The following is an 18,538-nucleotide window of genomic DNA, read 5'->3' on the forward strand; positions in this document are numbered from 1 at the left end:
GGACAAGGACAACCATAGGACGTGGTTTTAAGCTGAAAGAGGGGAGATTTAGATGAGATATTAGAAAGAAGGTGAGGGTGGTGAGGCACTGGGACAGCTTGCCCAGAGAAGTTGTGGATGCTCCATCCCTGGAGGTGTTCAAGGCCAGGTTGGATGAGGCTGAGCAATCAGATCCAGTGGATGGTTTTCCTCACCATGATGGGGGCGTGGAACTGGATGGGCTTTAAGATCCCTTCCAACCCAAACCATTCTATGACTCTGTTTTTTTGCAGCATCCAGGTGTGAATGTTACTGTTCAGCTGTTCAGGGCAGCCAGACCTCTCTTACCAGCTCTCCCAGCAAATGTTGGCTGCTGTACTTTTGGAGCCAGGGATGAACCTTTGTGTTTAGCAATCCAGAACTGATTTTTCCTCCATGAGTCTGGTGACTCAGGCAGATTTTTGAATCTATGGAAACCTTTTTCATCTACTCTTTCCCCTTGGAAGGAGTTTTCGCCTGCTTTCTAGGTTAGGCGCACTTCCCAGCTGTCTCTTTATCAATGTGGGGCTGGTTGGGGCAGCTGTTATGGTCCCAGTTAGATTGAGATATTGCTCATGTGCTTTCAGTATGAGATGTCAGGCAGGTTCAGACATTTTGAGGCAGATGCTGTGGTCTTATTTGCCTTTGTGGTACCTGCCTGACTTAGGTCGTGCTCCTACCATAACTCAAGAAATTCAACAGCAGTAGCAAGTACTCAGATCTAAGCTGCTCTCCCTCGGCACTTGATTTTGATCTCTTCCATTGAGCATTTGCTGAGTTCATGTTTTTGAGCTGCCTGGCTGCAATCTCTCTCCATCCGTCCTGTCATGTGACAGAAAGCAGGCTCTAACTTTCCCTCTATGCCCCTCTGTGGTCACCCCCTGCTCAGATGACAGGTTTGCGTAAGAAAAGCCAGGGATGCGGACAGCTCTTCTTCAAAAAGAAACCACCAGTGGTCTCAGAGGAGGAAATCCACTGGAAAGAAGAAGTGAGAGATAAGCCGGGGCAGTGACACAGCTACGAAAATTTGCATCCAGAGACTTTTTCTGTGGGTGCTGGACAGAGGGATGGATAAAGCAACCACCTCCTCTTTTGTGTCTTCTGCTTTTCCTCAGGACCACCATGTCAGCGCCTTCCACCAAGAGCAACTTTGACATCCTGATTTTACAGGGCAAGCTCTGGGCACAGCTTTTTGGGGGAATGTTTTAAAAATTCTGTCTTCCTCTGCAGGCTCAAAGGTTGGTTGTGGCCAAGACAAGACCCTGAGCAAGGTGGGCACCTGGGCTTTTGGCTGAAGCGGCTGAAGACTCACACTTAAGCGAGCCTTCCTTCCTGATACAGGTCTTGGAGGATCCATTCCCAAAGGCACTGGCCAGGGAGGGGCTGTACTTGTCCTCTATTCAAAGAGACTGCTAGGCAAAGAGACTCCTAGGATCTCCATCTCTTCATCACTCCTGCAGCCTGAAGTACACATTGTGGGGGAATTCCTCAGGCCAAAATGCTTATCCAGCATTGTGTTTGTATTTGGTAGATGATAGAGGAATAAAGGCTGTGTCTTAAACATGCACAATTCAGGTTCAGGGACATACCAGTTCCTCTGCAGAGCTATATTCACTGTCTATTTAGTGGAAGACAAACTGAGGCATCAAGGATACATCCCACGGTGAACCAAGATGGAGAAAGTCTTCGCCCGTGGGGAGCACTGCTGCAACCATTTGACCACAGTGCTATACCCTTCTCCAGCCTGCAAAACTAGAAAAGCTGGAAGCTTCCCAAGATTCCTTGGAAATGGGTGGGGTTTGGTGCTCCGGTGAAAGGTTATCTTGTCAGGCACCCTGCCAGGCTCTCCATGACGCGTGAGTCTCTGTTGGCCACTCGAGACCTGTTTTCTACTAGTAACCCTGTTTTCCCTTCTTCTTGGCTTTGTTTATACACGAGCCTCAAGGGGGAAATGGAAATAGGAGGAGTATTGGTGGGACTGGAAATCAGGGTCATTCATAAGGAGCTGCGGCAGGAAGGGCAAAGCTTTGGGAGGGTTTTCTGAAGGTCAGCAGCGGTGAGAGTGTATGGACTGGGTGAGATGGGTACCTAAAAGCCAGCCTGGGCTTGTTTTGGTTATGAGGGAAACGGGAAGCACATTTTTACTTCATTTTTGTTTATAAAAATTGTGCAGGGCAAGGAAGTCAACGGGGAGTTTCCCACGGGCAGAAGGGACCTCCCTGCAAGGAAGGACACACTAGCAGGGTCCCACTGGAGACCTCTGGGTTTGCTGGATGAGGCCAGATTAGAGGGGAAATCAGTCTGGTTCAGGCTCCGCTGGTGTTTTATGCCATCTCGTGGTCTGTGAAGGCTTTGCAAAGGGATATGCATGGAGCAGGTTTGCTTGGCTAAGCAGAAAACTGCAGGCAGCTAGCTCCTACTGCTGCTTCCCAGGGCATCATGAAAGCTGGCCTTGACCCCATCCGTTTGAACAGGTCTCATTCCTAGAGGGTGGTTTCCATCACCTCATCCCATGTCTGTTTGGGAATTGCCATCCTGCATACCTCTAGGGAAATGGGCTACGTCATCCCATGTCATTTTAAGCTCCTATGGGGCAAAATCCCTCACCCCAACATCCCTCCAAGGGAATGGGGACAGATGAGCAGGGAGGGGTTGCTCCAGCTTCAGCCCTAACCTTTTCCAGAGGTGGTCATTGCCCTCTGTCCCTACTAAAGGCTCAGGTGGTTCTCTCCTCTTTCTGCCCCTCCCTAAAAGAAACAAAGGCAGATCCCCTTCAGTGGTAAGGACAATCAGGAGGGGATGAGATACTGGAGCTGCAGCATATTTATCTGTGTCTACAGCAGAGATTGAATCAAGTCCCTTAAACTGGGATTTGCACCATTGTCAGTAGCTCCATTGTCAGCTGTTCAGGCTGGAAATAGCCTTGTTGCACAACATTTAGCAAGTATTTATCCTCACAGAAGCTGGTGGGACCATTTAAAGTGCTTGCTGGCAGCAAAAAAAAAAAAAAAACAAAAACCCAACTACAGAGCCCTGGTTTATCACAGCACAGAAAGAAAAAACACTTCAGAGACCAAAACGCAAAGTCTGTGTGCATCAGGAATGAGCAAGAAGTTGAGCACCATAAAATCTCCATGATAAAGAGGGTTGAACCTCTGTTGCTGCAAGCTTGGTTGCCCAACAGGTGTCCATGCACCCGGGTGTTCAGTAGAAATCAGTTGTGAGGCTTGCTAAACATCTACAGCCACAGAAATCTGAGAAAGTACCTTCTGGCTGGTATAGGCAGGGCTTCCAGACAGGAACAAATCTTACAAAGGGATGCATAAAAAGCAAGGAGTAAGACATAGCTGTATGCTGTCCGTTCTCACCGTGAGGGCTTTGAAGAGGTTTTGCGTGTTCTCCTCTTACTGCCATAGGATAGTGTGGAGGTGTCAACACTGTTTTAGGTACTTAAATGCACCAATCTTGCTTTCATTGCAAAAATTCGCATTTTAGGGTGATCGTCCCTGGGATTTCAGAAGGACAATACTGAGGGACAGGGGGAGAACAAATTGCTTTGGACCATCTCCTGGGCAAAAGAAGAGTGACACCAGCTCATCCTGGAAATCTCTGCTTGGAGGTGAGCATTGTGAAGGTTTGGGAGGCAAGAAGGTCTCCAGCAGAAGGACAATGAGCCCAGCTAGACATGCACACTGGTGCTAATGCCTGAAAAATTAGCAGAGCGTGAGCACTTCAACAAATGATGAGCAGCCTCCCAGCTTTACACTGGAATTACCTCGGGGAATACATGAGAGAGTCTCACAACAGTCACATCAGGATGGAGGCAGCTGCAGGTTTTCTCCCATGGCTGATTTCCAAGGTCTCACCGCCCCCGCTGCTTCCCCAAGCACTTTCCAGCCAACTAAATCACCCTGATAAATATAGCAGGAGGAAGGCAGCAGGTTCGGCTTGGGAAGAGCGGATGGAGCTGGCTCTGAGACAGCAAGAGTGCTTTGTATTTGTTGCAACAGAGTCACATGCATGTATTTAAACTGAGAACTAAGTATAAAATTATGCTGTTCTGGGACTTTGGAGAAGTCTTGAGTTTTGGAGAGGAAGTTGGCAGCTGGGTTATTTCCTAGCTGATGAGGTAGCAAGTCAGCTAGATTGAAATGGGTCTTCTTTAACTATGAGGTGACCTTGTTCTTCCAGGGAGAGGGAGACACATTGTGATGCACAGCCCTGGACCTCTTGGTTTCTCCAGCTATGTCTGTGCAGTGAGGGCCGAGGAGACATTCCCCAGGTACTTATTCATGTTTCCTATCCTGGGACATCACTTGGCTGCAGGAGGTTCCTGGGATGGAGAGCCTCTCTGCTGGAGAAAAGGGTGGTGGTGACTCACTGGCTGCAACCTCCACCATCTGAAGCACCTGGTCACCCACTGGGGGGTGGACCTCAGCATTTGAGGGCTGTCAAAACAGACAGAGGGGCTTTGCTGGATGCTCCGAGCACAGGGGGTATCTACAGCCTCTCTGAGGACTTGTAGCCAGCAAATACAGTGTGCTGGTGTTTGAAAGAGCCACGGGCTTTTGAGACTGGCCCATTAAGGTCTGTGGTGGACATCACAGTCTGAGTAGTCCTCAGAAGGCAGGCAGCTGTCACATGGGATGGGCTGTGTCACCATGGTCTCGTATGTGACTGTAGGTCTCACCTGAGGGGTAAGGGATAGTCTCTGAGTCCTTGCAGAATCAGTCACAGTGAGGTCCTAAACTTGAACTGGCACACACCCAAGGCAACAAACACCAAAAAAGAGGGGACTCTGTCCTGGAAACTGCTGTGTCAGGGTTTGGCCATCCTAACATTGTCTCCCCATGGCCTTGAGTACCTTCCTTTCTGTTGTGGTGCTGAGATGCACGCCCCAAGGTGAGCAGAGGCTGAATGAACAATTGCACCTACTAGAAAAAGAATACTGATGCCGGCTGGGAAAGCCCAGACCAGTGTTTGTGCCAGAAGACTTGTAAACGTCTCAGACAAACAGCCCTGACCTCCTCATCTTTCCTCCCCAAAATGGGGCTTTTTCTGCTTATCTCTGCACCCCTGGGGTAGCCCTTTGCAGAGTTATTCTGGGAGCCCAGTGCTGTTGTTTCCTCCCAACTCTGTTTCCTTTGGCGTTGGGTCAGCACTGCCACCCTCTCCTGACCAGGCGCCATGGAATGCCTGTGGTCCCCAAAGATGCCTGGGGCTATCACGGCGAGGACATCACATCCCCGGAGGAGGAAGTGTTCAGACAGGAGCCGATGGTCCGGGAGCCAGGGAGGCTAGAGGATACTGGGTAAGGAAGAAAAACAGGAAGGTGGTGGTAGATAAGGAAAAGACCCTAGAAGAAGAATATAGAGGCATAATGGAGGGTAAGAGGGAAATAAGATCCTGGCTTCTCCTAAAGGAGACATTGTGCTGCAAGGGGAAGTTGCCAAGAAAAAGGCAGCCCAGAAAAATCTTTCTTGTCAGGGAAACAGCCTCAAGGCAAGGTGGGAGTGCTCCAGCAGTTCTGTCTGCAGGAGGCTGGCGTGCGCACACACACACACCCCCCCCCCATACATAATGCATCATACATCAAACACACCTGGCCAGGATACTCCAAGTACAACCCTGTGGGAAACTGTTAATTAGCCTGTTGTGAAGTTCTGCTAATGAATTTGTTAGTGGTATGCTTTCCATTGGGGTGAGACTGAGTTACTCCCTTGTGCTAGGCAGCCCTAGAGAGGGTACAGGACTTGATGTGAACCCAGCATCTTGCTAATGTGCGTTGTTACAAATGGTGTTGAGTTTGGGAGAGCACATGGTAACCCATCAGCATCCCGCTCTGCCGCTGGCAGGCTGTGCGACCTCAGTTACATCACCACATTCCCTTTTCCCTGCCTGCAAAGTTGGAGATGAAGAGGGAGGAGAACAGGGGACCACAATAGATGGTGGTGATTGGATTTTTCTCCCCGTTGGGGCAGGGAGGATTTTTTTTCTGAAATTTGTCCCTGACTGGGTTGTTTATCTTCGCTGCTATTTCGCACCCTTGCTCAGTCTGCAAGGAACAGCAGAGCCTGTGCCAGATGCAGCAGTAGCAGGGATAGTGGGGGTCCCCTGGAGATGGGGCCACCCTTGGGATGAGTGTGCAGTGGCTGAGCTAAGTGGGATCGGTGACAGGCTGCACATGAGTGCAGATAGGAGCCAGGAAGCAGTAGCCAAACTCCCACAGTCTTTTCAGGCATAGCTGGGCACCCTGGGGACTGGTAGAGGGGAAGGCGGCCTGGAAGGCTTGGCCTGGAGAGACCTCAATAGACGAATTTGAGCTGCCCCCCTTGTGGAGGCTGCGTGGCTTCCAATTAATCATAGAATCATAGGATCATAGAATTATAGAATTGTTTGGGTTGGAAGGCACCTTAAAGATCATCCAGTTCCAACACCCCGGCCGTGGGCAGGGACATCTCCCACTGGATCAGGTTGCTCAAAGCCTTATCCAACCTGGCCTTGAACACCTGCAGGGACAGGGCAGCCACCACTTCTCTGGAGAGGCTGTGTCAATGCCTCACCACCCTCACAGTAAAATACTTCTTTCTAAGGTTTAATCTAAATCTCTCCTCTAAATCCATCCACTCCAGAATAGCAGAGGAGGAGGGAAACAGATTTACGTCACCCACCACCTCCAAGAAGGAAAGCTTCATAGTAAGATGTAAAAATCACTTTTTTAGACTTTTTTTGGGGGGGGACAATATATGGAGGAATCTTCTTGCTGAATGCTTTTGCTTTTCAATGTGCACAAGTTAAAAGAGCACACAGGGTCACAGGATGTTTCTGTGGGGAGGTTTAGTCATGTCAGAAATCCCTTCAGTATGGGTGTCTCTAACAACTCGTGTCCCAAGATAGCCTTTACTATTGTAAGATGTTATAAGCATAGTATTCTAAGATAGTTCATAAAAATCTAACAAATATTTTTGATACCCAGGGATGCCTCCTTCCGCAAAAGCAGCTGATTCAGGTTGCCCTGGCTGGAGCAGGGAGTTGATCAGAGATCCCTCCTACTAGAGATTCATCTCCCACACAACAACAGGCTGAGAAAATTGGTGTTCTTGATCCTGGAAAAGCCTGGACCATACAGTAAAAGATTGTGTTGTCTTCCAGCCCCATCCTTGGAAACACCAGCCCCGTGAGTCCATAATACACTTAATGACATAACACTGCTTGGTGGGACACATCTGTAACTGTCCTCCTTGGGGAGGTAACCCTATTCACATGGAAGCAAAGGGGACCTCAGCTTTCAGAGGTGGCTCCTTTGGGCAGTTACCTCCCTATGGTCCTAAGACAGCATTGTGAAACTTCTGGCCTTGAGCAACACCAGGGCAGCCTTGTCTAGGGCTTTCCTTGGAAGCAGTACCGTAGTCTGAGAGGTTATTTGATCTTTTATTTTTTCATCCCAAGTACCATATTTTATTTGAAGCGGCTGCTTCAAAGTGCCGCTATGGGCCAAGCAGAAACCTAGCACTTGCACAGCCCAGAATAACACTAGTGTTTCCACAGCGAACAGAGAGGCTCCCTGAAATCACACCTGTATCCTCAGCAACTTGTCCTGCAGACCTGACTAAGATGTTTTGCTATTGCAAGTGCTGCCAACTCCAGAGCTCTATCAGATGACTCACCAAGTCTTGTAGTTCCCTAAAGCCTTCCCGTTATCTAGCTGCAGGTTTGGTTTTGACCTGCACTTCCTGTAGCTCAACAAACCTTGCTCTTTCCTAGTGTCCCAAGATCGTGGCATCAGGTACTCCAGGCTGGGCGTGGACTGCCAGGCTTGAAGAACCATGTTTTACTTCTGCTTCCTCCATCTTCTCCGTACGAAGACTGAGAAAGACAGGTTTTGGGCTGTGCATTGTGAGCCAAGACACTGCCTTCCCAGGGCTTGATAAAAGTGACCACTGCGAAACCCTAGTGAGGAGCAGTGTATAGTCGACAACTGGAGCCACAGTGATGAGGTCCCGGTTGCTCTGTCTGTGTCTGATATAGCTGAGCTCTTTGCTGTATTATTGTCTTTCCTGCTGGCTGGAGCTTCCCTTAGTCCTGGGAAGGATCAGGCAGACACCATGGAGAGGTCATACCCTTTGGGGTCTTGCTAGCCCAGTCAACAAGTCAACATCCTTGCAGAAGGATCCTCCAGTTGTACGTACACCCATATGAATTGAGATGTGTTGTCAGGAAGAGTGTTTTTGGATCTCACCCAAGGAATTTAGTGCTGTGTCTACTGGGCCAGGAGGCCAGATATGACACAACTTCTTTCCAATGCATTCCTCCAAAACCCCGTTTTCCCACTCCTTCGTTAATAGATTTGGGGAGCATAGGGTGGGTGAAGGATGGGGTGGGTGGGTGTTCATGTTCATGCACCTCCTCTTCTTCCCTCATCCTCCCCAACCTTTTCCCCTCTTCTCAGCAGTGATAAGCTCACCGATGGAAAAAATGTTGTCACACATATCTCACTTCCAGTGTGTGGGAGTCACTGATAGCAGCATGAAGATCTGGACAATAAAGCTTCCTGACAGCTTTTGCATCCATCCCCAGCACAGAGACCTGGACTTGGAGGAAGGGCTAAGTGCTTGTGAGGCTTGCGGAAGGGTATGCAAAGTGGTGGCCCTGGGGAGGAGGTTGGAGAAGGGAAAGGGGTCGTTCACCCTCCCTTATCTGAGGTGCAACCACCTTTCCCCTGCACTTTCCCCAAATCAGCATCACCTCTCATCCCTGGAGCACCTCTGGACCAGGAACCACAAGCTTTTGGCTGCAGGTGGCTTTGCCAGTGCACTCGGGAGCAGCCTGCCAGCTGCTCATTGCTGTGTTTGTTTTGGAGCATCCCCACTGGCCAGCTCTACGTCCGTGGGGAGAGAGGGACTGCATTGCTCCAGCAATGTTATTCTTCCATGTGGGGCTGCCAAAAGAACCCAGAGCACCTTGCCAGGAGAGTGAAGTCATTTATTTACACCTATAAAAAAAATGTACTTTATTACATAGCTTCTGAGATGTTAGGGCTGACCGACTGCCAGGGTTTTGCTCTGACATGGAGAGCTGAGGTCAGCACAGGGCAGTCCCAGTGGCTGCATCTTTTCCTAGTCCCCTTGTAGGGGCATACAAAGAGAGCATGGATTTATTAATGTAAAAAAAACGTGCCAAGATTTTGCTGTCAGATGTTCATTTGACCAACAGAAGTGTCTCTACAGTGGCAGGTTACCCTGGGCTCCCTTTGTCATCTACAGAAATAAGAAAACTCTTGTAAGACAATTTCATGCCACACAGAGCCTGTTTGTCCAGCTCACAAGGCAGCTGTGGAGGGCAAGGAGATGGAGACCTTTGCTTTGTAGATGTTTAAATTGCTTACCTGATGCAAGGACTTGATTCTGCCCGAGAGGAGGTCTTCTGAAACAGATCTTAGCTGTGAAAGAGTCTCTGAAGGTGACCCTGATTCTATGATGCTCCTGTGTTTTCAATATCTGTTATCTCACTCTCAGTACAACAACAGGGAATGTCTTTTTACAGAAAATCTTATTTTTTCCAAGCAAAAAATAACCAATTTTATAAATTTTAATCAATTTATGAATTTTCCAGCTGGAGGGAGAACAATTCATTGTTTACATTTCTGCCCCATGCCGTTGGGCTACAGTTCCTCTCCCCATGGTCTCCATGTTCTCTACAGCACTGGTCTCCAAAGTAGAGTGTAAGCAAGATGATCTATTGGAGTGGGGGGAAAAAAAATCTCTTTTTACCATTAATAAATAATATAAACTCAAAACATTAAAAGACCACTGCTGTAGGGAACTGTCTCTCTCCTTGGGCTGCAGCTCCTGTGTCCCACAAGGAGTTTCCCTTCTGATGGCTATGTTGTGGGAGATAGGAAGCACAGTTTGTTCTGAGTTTAGCCAAAAATATTTCATTCTTTTCTGATCAAAATGCGTTTTTCCTGAGGAGAGAAGAAAAGAGGAGATGATGTTAGGGGTTCTTGCTGTTTTATGGAGAATTAAAGTTTTCCATTCCAAGTTGGATAAAACCAACCACAAACACATAGAGGAAGGCTCAATGCTCCGTCTCAAAGCCAATTCCATAGTAAATTTCTAGCCAGCCTTGCTTGAGATGCCTCTGACTCCAAGCTTTGGGTAAGGGGCAGATAGATTCACCTTCCTCCATCTACCCTGGCCTCCTTTAATGGCAATGGCGATCTTTTAACCCTTTGCAGATGATCACACAGGATTTTCCAGGTTGCCTGCCCGGGATGTGAGAGGTTAAACTCTCCCAGGCCTTAGCAGGAGCAAAGCTATGTGACAGCATCGCCCTTGACGCCACTGGACTGCAGCACAGAGGCGCTTTCTTCTTCACAGCGGCTGATAGCCAGCTCCATCCTGCTGGGAGCAATTTCCCTCTGTGTCTCCTGCCAGCGAGTGCACACACGCACACAGGCAGACATCCATGTGCACACCCAGGCGTGTGTGCTGCTCACAAGGCTCACATTCAGGGGCTCCCCACCTCCTTTCCCTCGCAACCCTGGCAGCCTGTCCCCGAGATGTCATCCTGCCCCGATAAGGAGCAGAGGCGGCTGCAAAAGGAAGGCTCTCAGTTGCTCCCGGCGCCAGGCTGGATGGAGGCAGACATGTCTAACCCTCAGCTCCTCCGGCAGCGGCCAAAAACAGATGACATCACCTCCTCATTCCCCACTGCCCCCCCAGCATCCCTATCAGCCCCATGGAGAGGCATGTGCATGGAGTAGCGAGGAGAAAGGGGGAAGACAGGGGCAGGAGGTCAGGGAAAAGGAGGGAAGATGAAGGCTGGATCTGAAGGTTGGTTACTTTGGCAAAAAGACAAAGTTCTGCAAAACTTCATGAGCCAGACTTCAAAAAGGTGGAAAAACTAGAGGCTCGTTTCTGGCAGGTCTTGTTATCAAGGGGAGCCTTATCTGCTTGATGGGACTGATGGCTTTAGCGAGCCAGAGTGGCTGCTAACCTCTGGCTGAGCTTTCCGAGGCCTCCAAAGAGCCAGACCATCACTCAACCGAGAGGAGTAGCATCCAGGAGAGGGGATGGTGTGAAGGTGCTGCTACCATGTTTGCAGACTACAGAGCATGGTCGGGGGAATCCCCAGCAGGGGTGTGTATGGGAGCCCAGTCCCTCATGGGTGTAATTCAGGGTGGTAGGAGGAGTGAGGGAATCTCTCCATGCTCAAAGCTCAGACAGAGATGGGACAGATCTCCGCTGGGTGTCAACCAGCACAGTCAAGTCACTGGTTTTACTAGTTTCCCTCTGTTTCCTCCAGGACAAGACTGTTCTCTCTGGAGTAAATAGCAAATGGGTTTAGGTTAAAGCCAGGTGTGTAGCTGGGGATTTTGCAGAGATCAACCTTCCAGTTTTATCTCAAGGAGACTTTCATGTCTTTTCATACCCTTTCTCTCCTCGTGCCTTTAAGACTTCTTTATAGCTGGACTTGATTATCTTAGAGGTCGTTTCCAATGTTAACAGTTCTGATTCTATGATTCTATCTCTACTCCTGCTCACCCTTCACTACCTCCTTTCCTAAGTGAGGACCTGTTTCTGGGGTTCTGCTCAAGAGTACTCTATGGCAGTTATCCTTCATTCTTGGTGCCGCAGTCAACAACATTTACCCCCTGGTGAGGAGCTTCTATAAATGAATTTGGCCTTGGTCCAATCCCACATGTAATTCCACCCAATAGAACAGCATGTGCAGAGAGGCAGTGATGGCCCTCATGATGTTGTGATATGGTCTGAAATACAGGGGGTTATTCTCTGTATCTCCTAAAACACTTTGCATGGATGAGAGATGAGTGAAACTATCCCCAGGATTTTGGTCTGTGCCAGCTGTCCCTCCTTTAAACGTGACCCTGACATCGCTCAAGGGACAGTGCCGGCCAGAAGCACTTCCTATCAGGCAGTTTCCATGAAGGCATCAGCCTCTTTTGCTTTTATTGTCAGCCTTGTGAGCACTTTCTCTTTTTAATTAAACTTCACACCATGCAAGAAAGATTTCATATGAGAATCACTCCATGCAAAAGAGGGGCAGATGTCGAACACACCACACTTCCCTCTGTGACCACCAGGTGACCCATTCTGCCCATGGAAGTGGGTTTTCTTCGTCATCCACTTTTACCTTCTCTCAGAGGTGGATAAAATGAGCCATCCACTCATATTCACCTTACTGTTGTTATGGGTGAGGAAGAAGCACTTTTGGAGGGACAAATCATATGGACCCTGCTGTGGCCTCTTCCATAGACAGATGGAGCAAGAGACAGAGGCTGGTAAGACCGTAACAGAGATAGAAATAGAGATATTGGCTAGAAGAGAGGCTTCATATTATAACTGCTTGGACAATCCTAGCAGATCCCTCTCTTGTTGCCACCCTGGAAGGGCACAGGTGTCCCCTTGGTCTTATGCTACATCTGCCAGCCTTGTGTGGGTGTTCCGGATATCCCAGTGCATCTCAAGCATCATCAAACCCCAAGCGTCAGGCAGGATGGTCCATCTCAGAGGGAAACACATCTGCAGTCAGAACCCAGAAGGACATATAAACCCACCAGGTTTATTGGGGATGGACAAACTGAACTGTGGATGTAGGTGCAGAGGTGTCTGTCAGCAAATCTTGTGTAAGCTGTGGTTGCAGGGTCACTGGGCTGGTCCCCTTGGAGCGCTGAGGTGCATTCCAACGTAGCTGCTTTCATCGGCAGCAGCGTAGGCGGCCGTTGCTGCAGCTTCCTTCCCAGCGTTCCATATGGAAGCAAAGCCTCCGGCAGTGGCCATGGTTGCTTCTGCACTGCTGGCTATCTGAAAGGCCTCTTGCTGCAGGGGGAAAAGGAATAGGAGACCTGCTTAGGTGGGACCTGCGAGGCCACTTGGAGCCACGCTAGTGTCACTGGGTGATCAGTAGAGCACTTGCAGTTGTCAGTGGAGAAATTCATGGAGGATGAGGCGAGGAGCAGGCTCAGCATTTCTGGGTGGGTTTTGCGGGCATGGAGAGGAAGGGATGTATAGTCTATGAACCTGGGACACTTGCAGCCAGGAACCCCATGGAGACCATGTCAGAAGAAATTCGTTCCTTGGGAGCAAGAGTCAGGTCAACCTCAACTTGACCTGATTTGACCTGATGGCCCTTTCTGGTCCTGTTCTACTTCATGGTAAGAACCTGTCTTTTCTGCCCCCAGAGTCCTCCAGAAACCCCTGTCAGTATTTTGTTCTTACCGTGAATGTCCTGGGAGAGGAGAATGACAATGACTGCAAAGAGCACCTGGAGAATCCGCATGGTTGAATCTGGGTGGAGGTTCCACCACGAGGAGGAGTGAAAGGCTGTTGAGAGAGACAGAAGAGAGAAATCCTGGATTTATAATGCCTGGGGGGTTGTGTAACACTCCTGGAGCACAGGGAACTTTGTCAATCTCAGATGTATTTCAACAGGACAGCAAACAGTTGCGCTGGGATGTGGCTGCTCTTGGACACGTGTTACAGGAAAGAAAAAAAAAGGAAAGAATAAATAACAAGGAAAAAGCCAAAATAAAACAAAACAAAAACCGCAGAGTTTTGTCAACAAATTGTACTGAGCACTGGGGAGTCTGCTACTGGTTGCTGCTGGAGACAGGATGTTGCTGGCTGACCCAGTCTGGCTTTTCTTGTGTTTGTAGGCTTGAGCGTGTGGTGTTAAAATCCTGTCCAAATGTTCATGGTATCAACATTGCTTTTTTTTTTTTTTTTTAATATATTTCCAGCTGCCAGTCTCTGTGTTTAGGACTGACATAGTCAAGTGTGAAAAAATCCAGAGTCTCCTCCTCAACACTCCCCAACGCAAAAAGTTGGCTTGAAAATCATGGCATCCTTAAAAATCAAAGGTCTCTTTGTACTTACCAACTTCTAGGCTGCAAAAAGGCTGTTGCCAAGGTTTTGTTTACAACTGACATGAAAAATGTTAATGTAGCATCTTATTCATTTATGCCTTTATTAAATGGGAAGGTTGGGATACCTCCCTGTAATTATCAGGAGGAAAGCTTGCGTATTACAGCTTTCCCAAGAATGCTGGCAAGCTCTCTGGTTTGTATTAATTCTCTAGGTCCATTCCAGGAACTCGAGAGAGGTGGGATCTGAGTTTCAACTTGGGAAAACAAACCAAAGCAAATAACAAGCAGAATTCTCCCCCAACCAGCAAAAAAAAAAAAAAAAAAGAGGAAGAGGAAATATAATATAGACTTTGTAAAGGTTTCTTTTTACAGCACCAATGCAGTGGAGGGCATCGCCAAGTCTTCCTTTTCCCCTTAATAAACTATTTGATGGCTTTTTATTGCAGGCTGGATGCCAGTCAGTGGTGGAAAATGTAAAACTAACGGCCTTCAGGCTGCTTGAAGAGAACAAGGATCACCTTTATCAAACAGTGCAGATAAGGGGCCCTTCACCATGTGGACTTTCGATCACAGGACACTAAGCATTCAAATACAGTGTCATGCAAACTGGCCACGCACAACCTGGGGAAAGAAAATGAGTCTGTAACACTATCTGCAAGAGAGGTGGTTGCAAAGAATGTGTGTAGAGCCTCCCTACAAGTGTTGGTCCTTTGCATATCTAGTGGTACTGCTTGGTGCAGTGGGTGGAGAAAATAACCCACCATGGACCTGTGAGAATCAGCATCTCCAATGTGAGAGATGGTACAATGCGACTGGGGCAGGATTTATACAGTAGAAATGATGCTGCAGCTCTTGAGCTACTGCCTAGGTAGGAAGGAGCGTGTGGATGCTCATGCGTATGTCCTGTCCTGAGTATGTGACTGATGCATCTGAACACGTGTGGAGGCAGTTTAAAGCACTCTAGAGAGGAGGTTTAGCACAGAGCCAGTGTGTCATGTGGCCATGGCGTTCCCAATACTGAGTGGCAAAATGCCATTTTTTATCTCTAGCTCAGCTGCTCTCCCTTGGTGGGTGCAGCACCATCTCAGAGGATGAGCTGTATCTGGGGCTGCAGGCTCTGCAGGAACAGGCACAAAAGTGACCAGAATGTGTCCTCTACAACACTGCAAACTCCTGCTCTGCAGCTGGGGTGCCTGGGCCAAGTTGTAGAATGTGCCTTGAGAAAGAAAGTCAAAATAAGACAAAACCAACATAAACCAGATTTCCCAAAGAAATCTGGGGCAGGATGTTTCTGTCCCCTGAGTAATTGCTAGGACAGCAGCTGGGCTTTCTCCCTTTGGTATGGTCCATATGCTGTATTGGGCTCAGCCTCTGGTGAGTCTACTGGTGCTGGCCCAGCAGCCTTCCACCCTTTCCTCCTCCCCAACCTGCCCCCAGATGTTTTTCTTCAGAGCCCACCATACACAAAGACTGATCTGTGCTCAGCGCCACATGGCACAGAAATAGCTCCTGTGTGCCTCAGAGGTTTTGAGATTGAGGAAGAGTCAAGTCAGTCTGCATCCTCCCCACAGCCGCAAAGAGGAGAGATGTCTCCGCTAATTTCATCTGCCTTCAGTTTAGGACCTGAGCAGCCTGATTTTTTAGATGCTGGGCTGTGGTAGGTTGGTGATACCTTTTGCTCCACAGGAGTTGGAGGAGCAGCCATGTGAGTGGGCTGAGTATCCCACTTTCCCTGCATGACAGTGAAGGGATAGCCTGGCATGCAAGTGGTTGCATTAGATTGCATGGGAGTGCTGGGGATGTAAAGGAAAACCTGGACCTGAGGGGCTTACCCAAGGCTATGGGATGTCAGTGTGTCCAAGAAGGAGCTCAGCTGACTACTGTTCTGCTCCTGGTTACACAGCTCCATTACAACAGCATTTTTAGGGCAGAAGCAGAGGATTTCATCTCTATCTGTCTCTCTCTGCCAAACAAACGCTAGCCTGTTGCCTGGGAACAGCAAACAAATTTGAACGAGGGTGACATTCATGCCGTGCTTTGATAAGGTAACATCTCCAGTTACTCATGAGTCTTGTGCTTGTTGAGAGGCTGGGTGTGAGTGTAAAGCTCTGCCCTGGCTGTCCATATGGCTGCAAAGACGCCAAATATACCTCCCACAATGTCTGGATGGTTTCTGTGTCTCCCTTAGGAGCTGTTATATGTGTGCTACAGTAGTACTGAAAAAAACCCCTATTTTGTAGCCTTCTGAGCTCTGTCAGGTACAGGTAGCTGGAGTTAAAGGCTCAACCAAGCCTTTCACACAAAAATACTCTCCCTTATTTGGCTTTCACACATGAGGGGAAAAACTTAATTTTGTTTCAGAGTGGACCTCTAGCCTGATTTAAATTCTCACCTGCCTGCATCTCCAAAGAGATGACAGACTTCACCTTCTAGCTTCTTCTGCTATTCTAGCTTCCCTTTTGGCTTACCTCACTATTATCTCTGCTTCTACGTGCAACCCTGCAGATAAAAGGTTGTATTCACATGAACTCCAGACTACACGTGGGTCTACGCACTGGGAAACGGTCCCAGTTGGGCAGGACTGCTGATCATGGGTGGAAGTCCTCTAGCAAGGGGTCACGGTGGGATTAACTGTGGCTGAGTGCTTCAAACAATTAATATGTTTTGTCTTTTGGATGTCGAAGGTTGGAAATGGTGTTTGAGGGTCTGTAGGACTGTGATCTCATTGTGAATGAAAACACACAGACAAATAGCTCTTTTCTGAGTGAATAAACATGGTCACTGTGACAAAGGAGTTTAATGCTTTCTCCTCCCAGGGATTACAGGACACACCAACCTTGGAGTAATTAATTTGAGCAACCTTCCCTACCATACACTTACACCAAAGCATCTCGTACTGCTATTTAAGCAGCTTCTCATGGGCTGTGCTGATGCCTGGATGCTGTGCCCAAGGTTAGTTAATGGGTCAAGAAACCATGTCAGGAAGCAGTTGTGTAGGGTTGATGGACTAAAGGGAGCTATTTTCCACCCTCTGTCACGTCCTTGCTGCTTTCTCTCTCCTCCCTGTGTGTCAGATCAGATAGCTGGAAGGGAAGTCAGTTCAACTTATTCATCAGGCAGATATGATGAAGGATTTTTGTTGTGATTTTTTTTCTCTTGTGTGGTGGTTTAGGGTTATCTCCAGCCAGGTCAGTGAGGAAGGGAAAAAACAGCTGGAGAAGAGTGGGACTGTGCTGTTAGCAGCGGCTCACATTTACCCTGTTGCCGGAGGGATGATGTTTCCTATAAACTGGCTGAGCATTTCCACCTCCTTGGTCAAAATTGGACTGGCTAACAGGTTCAGAATATATAGGCATAGGATCTGGCAGGGAGATATACAAGATCAGCTGCATGAGCCCATATGTTTTATTTTCTTAGGAATCCAGGCTATAAATATGGTGGCTAAGCGTCCTCCAGATGAGAGGTGTGAATTGCAAACTTTGTAGACAAATGTGAGAAATAAACTGCTTGATTTGGAAAGGGACTTTGATTTAAAAGCCTTGCTGTGCTGTACTTATACATCAGCATGCCTTGGAGAGGCAGGCTGGATCTGGGGAGGAATTTGGCTCGGGCTTCAGCCCCATCTCTGTTTTCAGTGGCAGTTCCCAAGCTGACAGTAGGCTCTGGGTTGTCCAGCTCTCTTCATGGTTCATCCAACTGCAGGGGATCTCCAGGGGAGCACTGGCGTCTCCCTGCATACGTTGGTGTTCTGGACTGTGTTATGATGACCCGAGGAGAATAGCTGACCTGCACACAGGAGAATGGAGTCACTCAGATGAATTCATTGTTGAACCTCTGGCGATGGGTCCCTGGTGAGGTCAGTGGGAATTTTCCTGTTTGATTCATCACAATAAGAATTCCATCTCCCAGGGAGGACTTTTCCCTGGCTCTGAACAACACCTCAGTCAATTGGCATAGCTCTCTCATTACATCATTGTTTTCTTGCTTTCACAGAAAGGATTGACCTGGAGAGAAATATTTTACCTGGAAAGGGAGACCAAGACTTAACTGACAAAGGCTGGGAGGTGTCAAAATTTCATGCTGCAAAAAGACAGAAGGGCTGAGAGTGGATTGGGACAGCTGGATTCAGGCAGATGCAGCTCATGGGCAGAAAGCTGTTAGGTGCAAATATTCTAATTGGTTTGGGACTACTGCTGGCTGATTACAGAGGAGAGGAGGATCACCACGAACACAGTCCATGGATGAGGAGAGCAGTCTGTCAAGGGCAATGGTACACAAATTTCACATGTGTTCCCCACCATGTTTAAAACAAGCAACTCTGGCCTCTTCCTTCTCTTTCTGCATTGTGGAAGAGGGATGAACCTGGGACAACTGAGCTGGGTTTTGCATTTTCTGGTCTAGGTGGGGCAGGCATGGCTGATAGACAGCACATTCCTGCTACGAACCCAATGGGCAAAGCAGTCTGTATGTATGTGGGCAATCCCCATTCCCTTTCTGTGCCTGAATTCTTTGGCCAGTGCTTCCCACTGCCTGTAAGAAACTGGCACAGCTTGTAATTGAGGAGTAGCGTGAGAAACACAGGCTTTTATGTCAAACTGGGTAGCTTTTTCCCACTAAAAGTGGTGGGGAAAA

The 18,538-nt window shown here is 48.4% G+C and overlaps 1 protein-coding gene and 1 long non-coding RNA gene across 2 annotated transcripts; one reads left to right on the forward strand and one right to left on the reverse strand.

The window, feature by feature from the left end:
* Window positions 1-1,560: 1,560 nt before the first annotated feature.
* Window positions 1,561-8,374, forward strand: LOC128851899 (uncharacterized). The gene is made up of 5 exons (XR_008449429.1): window positions 1,561-1,874; window positions 3,514-3,637; window positions 4,210-4,300; window positions 6,995-7,195; window positions 7,783-8,374. It is a non-coding gene; the product is annotated as an uncharacterized LOC128851899 (long non-coding RNA).
* Window positions 8,375-12,583: 4,209 nt separating this feature from the next.
* On the reverse strand, window positions 12,584-13,419 carry LOC128851898 (gallinacin-13-like). The gene is made up of 2 exons (XM_054064174.1): window positions 13,260-13,419; window positions 12,584-12,860 (listed from the first exon to the last, which is right to left on the reverse strand). The coding sequence occupies exons 1-2, from the start codon at window positions 13,318-13,320 to the stop codon at window positions 12,739-12,741; spliced, it is 183 nt and encodes a 60-aa protein (XP_053920149.1). The 5' UTR covers window positions 13,321-13,419; the 3' UTR covers window positions 12,584-12,738.
* Between the last annotated feature and the right edge of the window lie 5,119 nt (window positions 13,420-18,538).

The sequence above is a fragment of the Cuculus canorus genome, chromosome 3 (assembly GCF_017976375.1).
Source record: "Cuculus canorus isolate bCucCan1 chromosome 3, bCucCan1.pri, whole genome shotgun sequence".
NCBI lineage: Eukaryota > Metazoa > Chordata > Aves > Cuculiformes > Cuculidae > Cuculus > Cuculus canorus.

Coding starts and splice junctions, on each gene's coding strand:
- LOC128851898 (XM_054064174.1), bottom strand. CDS start 13,320: ATGCGGATTCTCCAGGTGCTCTTTGCAGTCATTGTCATTCTCCTCTCC. Junction 12,861..13,259: donor CCTCTCCCAGGACATTCACG/GTAAGAACAAAA, acceptor TTCCCCCTGCAG/CAAGAGGCCTTTCAGATAGC.